The sequence below is a fragment of the Alligator sinensis genome, unplaced genomic scaffold, assembly GCF_000455745.1.
Source record: "Alligator sinensis unplaced genomic scaffold, ASM45574v1 scaffold1679_1, whole genome shotgun sequence".
Lineage (NCBI taxonomy): Eukaryota > Metazoa > Chordata > Crocodylia > Alligatoridae > Alligator > Alligator sinensis.
The window spans coordinates 1-6,243 of record NW_005843784.1 but is presented as its reverse complement, the minus strand read 5'-3'; the positions used below and the strand labels follow the sequence as shown (position 1 = coordinate 6,243).

At 54.5% G+C, this 6,243-nt stretch overlaps 1 protein-coding gene across 1 annotated transcript; it reads right to left on the bottom strand.

Annotated features, from left to right (window-relative positions):
- Positions 1-2,944: 2,944 nt before the first annotated feature.
- Positions 2,945-6,157, bottom strand: LOC102378197 (nicotinamide N-methyltransferase-like). The gene is made up of 3 exons (XM_006039150.3): positions 5,670-6,157; positions 4,122-4,556; positions 2,945-3,195 (listed from the first exon to the last, which is right to left on the bottom strand). The coding sequence occupies exons 1-2, from the start codon at positions 6,140-6,142 to the stop codon at positions 4,127-4,129; spliced, it is 903 nt and encodes a 300-aa protein (XP_006039212.3). The 5' UTR covers positions 6,143-6,157; the 3' UTR covers positions 2,945-3,195; positions 4,122-4,126.
- Between the last annotated feature and the right edge of the window lie 86 nt (positions 6,158-6,243).

The following is a 6,243-nucleotide window of genomic DNA, read 5'->3' as shown; positions in this document are numbered from 1 at the left end:
TCTAAGCAAGGCACAGGTCTCCTGCCCTGCTTTCTCCAAATCTTAGGCTACTTCGTGCGGTTGGGCATAGGGGTTATCTAGGGATTACAGGGAGGCTGCAGGAACCTTTTCACAGCAGGGCTGGGAAGGGAGAAGCTGCAGCCACTCGATATGCACTCAGGCTGCGTTGACTTACCCCTGCACCATCAAGTCTTCTCAGCACTGCAAGAACAAAGACTGGGATGGTGTGAGGTGGGAGGTAGCCAGCCAGGGAAAAGGGTGGAAAGGAAAGGGACTCTGGACACAGTGATCGCACTGCCCTTAGCTCTCGGTCACGTAAGAGCCAAAATGTGGCTGAGGGGGCCTTGGAGCGGTGGGCCCGACCGCCCTGTAAGCAGGAAGCCGGTCACACCCCCCTTGTTTTAAAAGGTCAAGCTCGCGAGTATAATGGGCGCTGTGAGCTACATTCTTTTATATTTTCAGTGGTGTGTGCAGTTCATTGCCAGCCAACTCCACTTCTGTTTTGTGTACTCTTGCAGGTCCCTGAAGAGCAGCTGGAGACGAAGGAACAGAAGCAGGACAAGAAAGCTCAGAAACAACAAGTGTGGGTTGGGGTGGACAGGAGGAAGAGAGGCACATGTTTAATGTATGCTTAGATAAGTACAGATGGAGACTGTCATGTGCATCTCTACACTTTCAAACACTCAGTAGGAGCAAGCTGCTGCACGCTTCAAGTTGCACCATGGACTCGGTCTTGGGTTGACCCTATTTGTAGGCAGTGAGGTTGAGGCGTGCTAGTTGTGCGTATTGGGTTGGCCCCGATTTGTAGGCAGTGAGGTTGAGGCGTTGTGCTAGTGCGTATTGATATGTGGCAGTCTAGGTTTTTGCAGGTGGTTTGGCTTTGCTAGTTCAGGAGTTGATCAAAATAGCTGTGACTGAAGGTAGCGTGAAGGGTTTTCTGGGCTAGGTTCTCAGTGCTGGTGTAGAAATGCAGGTTTGTGCTCCGTTCGGTTAGTGTCTTGGCTGTAGCTTGCTTTAGCCGTAGGTTGTGGGGCCAATTTGAGGCTGTTTGTGGTGCAATTTGGTTGCGTCTGTAAGTTAAAGCTCCATGGGCGTTTGAAAGGGTTAATCTCCATCTCCATGCACGAAGATCCTAGCGGTAGTTGGCGTGCTCAGCGTCAAACCGGATGTGCGCAATCGAACAATAAACAGTATAAAAAAACTTCATCTTGTGCCTGGTGCTCTTCTACACCGAGAGGACTTGGCCATTACCCTTTCCTGTTGCGAGCCGGCTGGAGAAATAAACTTTTTCATTCTGTTTACTGATCTGATCTGTCTTACTTGTTGAATAAAAATATTTCCTGTTCTGATTTAAAAATGGTAAAATAATGTGACAGGTGATGCCTAGTCACCATTTTACAACTGTAAATGCACTGTAAGAAATCGGTCCTGATTTATTTGAGGAAATAAAAAATAAGGTACGGTGAAGTTGTGCTTGGGTGCAATCTGTTGAAGTTCAGCTGTCCCTTGTCTCAAATCCCAATAAAAAGAAAATTCTCAGAAAACTTTGTGAGCTGCTTGGTGTTTTCTTAGTCCAGTTGTTTCAGACCGTCTTGTCCGAATGCCTTGAGTACACGTCCTGCTATTTCTAATGGCACGGTGTGGGTGCTTTTTAATACAAAACAAAATGGGCCTGAGGATGCATCTTAAGGAGCAAGGTCCAAGCTCTCCCTGAGCTACCAACTAACTGGGTTCGTTTGGATTATGCTGCCGTAGGATGCAGCTGCCAGGCAGGCACTGGGGGTGTGTAGGGCTCAGCATCCTCCACAGCTATGACCTGCACTTGGGGCATGACCAGACCTGGCTCTGAGGGATGGGGGTGGTGCAGTATCCCTTTTGGGATGTTTCCTTAAGGACAAGAAGGGACTGAGGCAAGGAGCAGTTCAGTGCTGTTACCTTCGAAAACTGCTTCTGCAATGTTCCCCAGGACTGGATGCACGGGGTATTGAAGGGGTGATAGTTAACAGGGTGCTGGGTCCCCTTTTAGGACCACTGGGACTGAGGACTATTGGGGCAAGGAAGTGGCCTAGAGATGCCTGGGTCTCTGCCAGTGCAGAGTTCACGACTCCCCCAAGCTCAGCCCCTTCCAACACCAAGGCTGTGGGCAGCTACTCATCCCCTCCAGCTGGGCTCAGAAAGCCTCCTGCTCTTGTTGAGGGTGAGGGGTGCAGGGCCAGCAACAGTGCCACAGGCTGGGAGCCCCAATCCCTGCTGCAAGCATTCAGCCCAGTGCAAACCATCAATGCTGGGTGCTCTACTGGTGCCATGGGCCAGAGCTGTGGGGTGCTCCGATTTGGGGGCTCAGGCCAAGCTGTGACCCAGCAGCGGCCAGGTGAGACATCAACACTGGAAAGGCTCCGGGTCGGGACCAGTGCTACTGAAGCTCTGCAGAAGCGGAGCCCGTGCAAGCCCTGCAGAACCAGACTCAGCTGCACCCTAACATCGGGGTGAGTTTTGCCACCGAGTCCAATCCTGTGCGCTGAGCAGGAGAAGGGCTTGCAGCAACTGCTGCTGATTTCGGATGAGCTGCACAGCTGCAGTTTGGGTCTAGGGGATGCCCAGCAGGAGGAAGGGAAGTGCTGGGGGCACCCAAGAGCTAACTCTGGGTTTGCAGCAGGCCAAGCAGGACACTTGTGGTCAGAGCCAAAGGGGGACAGGCTCTTTCAGAGGCTCGTAACCGTGCTGGTTGGATACAGCTGGCTCCGGTTGGGAGCAAGGGCTTTGAGGGGCTCTGCATTTGGGTTGACTCGCGCTTCCCTGCCTCTCCTTTGCTGCATTCATCAGTGAAGTTACCCTCTTCCTGCAAACCCGCAACAGCTCCTCTGCTGGACCCACCAACAGCACAGGAGGCAGGAAACAAGGTAAAAAATTGGGGGAATCATGAAATAAATCCTCACAAACTAGCCAAGGTTTCCAGTTCCGTTTGATTTAGTGCTGGAGGATGCCACTTTCCTGGAGCAATTTCCACGTGATAGCAAATAAGAGTATTTTCTGGGCCTGATTCAGAGCAGACCAGTGGAGTTCAAGCAGCTGCGAGTCGTTCTGGGCAATGATCCTCGTTGGGCCTCATGGTATGAAAGATGGGGGTGGGAGATATTGGGGAAAGCGGAGAGCATCTTCCAGAGGGTGCATGTGGCCGTGCCTGTATACAGTGACCTGCAAGAAAGGATGGTGGCAGGAGCTCGGAGACCCTGGTGCTGGGTCAACATCAGACAGAAATTGTCTCTGCTGCACTCACATGCCCCTGCCTGCCAGGCATAACGTGCAGCCAACCAGCCCCAGGGGCCTTGGTCTGGGCAGGGGATAGCGTGACCACCCCCAGGCAGTGCAGGACAAGGCCAGGCACCCTCCTATCTGCTTCCCCTCTGTCTGGCCCCTGCCAGAGCAGCATTAGCAGGGGGCTTGGTTTGTAGCAGGGGCATTTAACATAGACCGGGGCAGTCACACGGCACCATCTCAGGCCCGGGATGTTCTGGGCTCAGCGCAAGTCAGCAGGACTGAAAGGAGCCGCGAGCAGCCACGTGATGCTGTGAGCGTGCGTCTGCACGGGCTTCCCCTCTGTCTGGCCCCTGCCAGAGCAGCATTAGCAGGGGGCTTGGTTTGTAGCAGGGGCATTTAACATAGACCGGGGCAGTCACACGGCACCATCTCAGGCCCGGGATGTTCTGGGCTCAGCGCAAGTCAGCAGGACTGAAAGGAGCCGCGAGCAGCCACGTGATGCTGTGAGCGTGCGTCTGCACGGGGTGGCCCTGGCATGGTGCCCGTGGCCGTCCCCTCAGCTGTGCTGCTGCCCTGGCTCAGCCTAAGCAGCAGGCATCCCAGGAGGAGTGCCCTGCATCACCCCTTGTCTCCAGGTCCATCTGCCCCATGGTGCAGGGGTGACAGCAGCTGCCTGCTCTCTGCAAGGGCTGCGCGGTTGAGGCCTTGAAGCTGGACCGGGCACAACACAGCTGACTGGGGGAGCTGGGTCCTCCCCATCTCCACCCTGGGGACAGGGAACTAATTAAGGGGCACGCTGCTACCAGTGGCCTGCCTGCAAGCCTCTGCCCCTGCTCCCTACCTCATTGCTGCTCATTTCTTACCAGACTCACGCAGCGTGCTGCTTGCGTGCCACCAGACTGACCAAATCGGTGTAGTCTGAGATGGATCCGGGAGCAGGTTCTGGAGCCTCTTGGATGTGCTCAATGATACACCCAGCATCTCTTACAGCTGCCTCCACCGACTCCCGGTCCAGGCCCAGGCAGGAGAAGTTGTGCTGCCCGACCAAGTAGTAGGTTCCTTTCAGGACTGTATTTAACACCAGGTGTCCCCCCGGCTTCACCAGGGAGCTGATGTTCTTCACGGCTGCACGAAAGGTGCCCAGGTCTTTGCAGGCAGCTTCCAAGCACAGCATGGAGAGCAGGCAGTCAGCCGCGGGCAGCGTCACGGGGGCCAGAGGGTTGGGTTTCCTCACATCGCACTTCAGAACCTGCTTCACTTTCTTCCTTAGTTTCTCTTCCTTCTCAGCCCACTTTTCCCTGGGAGGAAATGTCTAGTGAGTGATCCCCTGGGGTTACCTGCCTGCCTGGGGGCTCGTGTACAGAGAAACAGGAGGATGTTCAATGAAACCAAAAGGCAGAGCATTAAAATGGACAAAAGAGTGTGCTCTTGCCCATGCAATGCACAATTAGGTTGTGGAGCTTGCTCCCGAAAGAGGCCAAGAGCTGGGCAGGAGGTGGAGACAGCAACATACTGCCAGGACCAAGGGGCTGGATTAAAACCACCTTGCTGGCTCTGCACCATCCCTGGATTACAGCATGAGTGATAACCAGGAGGTCCCCTCTGCTGGGAAGAAGGTGCTAATTCAATTAATACGAAGTGAGGACTGGCAGGGACCTCAGTTCAACCCCCTGCTCAAAGCAGGACCATACTCCATCATCCCAACCTCGGCTTTGTCTAGCCGGGTCCCTCCAAGGATGGAGATGCCATCACCTCTCTGGGTAACCTGTTCAGTGCTTCACCACCGTCCTAATGAGAAAGTTCTTGTTGATATCTAACCTCAACTTCCCTTGCTGCAACTTGAGCCCATTGCTCCTTGTGCCTAGAGGGACAAACTCCTGCAGTCGCTGCGTACAGACCTGACGGTTGTCGTACCATGAATTGTTTGCACAGCCTCATTCACCTAGTGCCAGTGGTGCGCAGTACATGGTGCAGTGCCGCAGTAGGCAGATTGCTGGATCTAATAGAGGAAGCTGCACGCTAATGCCCATGCCTCTCTGAACCAGGTAGTGTCTAAGGTGCCACCCTGCCCTGCCTTCTGCCTAAAACAGATATCCAAAACTACCTCGTTGCAATAGCGTGACCCTCGGGGGTTAAGCCAGTGAGTGTGGCAGGGCCAGCCTGGCTGTTGTGCCTCACTACAGAGCCTGGCACAGTGGAGCTGCAGTGCTGTATTTCCTACCAGAAGGGCTTTTTTTGGTTCCTATATTAGAAACTCTCCCTGCATCCAACACACTTCTGCTCTGACAGGTGCCCCAGGAAGAGTATCGTTGCATTTTCATCTCGCGGGCCACCACGAGCCCTCGTCCCCTCCAGGACAGGGAGGGAAAGGCCCCTTCTGCCTTAGTGGGTGCCAGCAGTCAGGCCCCTACCTCTGTCCCTCCAGCTCGCACACGTATTTCACCGCCGGGGTCCAGTCAAACGCTCCCGGCTCCTTCTTCAGCCACTTCTCCAGCTCCTGGCGGTTCCCGTCCGTATAGTCCGAAATGATGATCTCGTTAAACTTCTCGCAGGCAGAAAGGAGGTGGTAAATGGTGGGGCCGCTGCCAATATCTATCAGGGTGTCGCCCTTCACATCACCTGCGTTGGAACGGGGGAGAGCATCGTGACCCTGGCACGGGAGGCACTCGCTCCTGTCTGGGGGCTGTGCTGGCTGCGGGTGCTTGCTCCTAATTGCTGCCTCGTGCGATTGCACGGTGCGAATTGTGTAATTTTTTTTAGTGTGCTTTGAGCTGCCAAGTGAACCACAAGGCACTTGGCAATGGTGAACGCTTGGCAATGTATTCACATGACAGGTGGCAGACTTTACATACTGCCCCTGGCTCCAGAGAGGAGCCGACAGCATGTGATGCACACAGCGCTGCAGAAAGCTGCTCCGTCCTGGCCCTACGGCTGCTCACGACCCAGACAGCGGGTTTGTCCCTTGTCATTTGTATTGGCCAGACA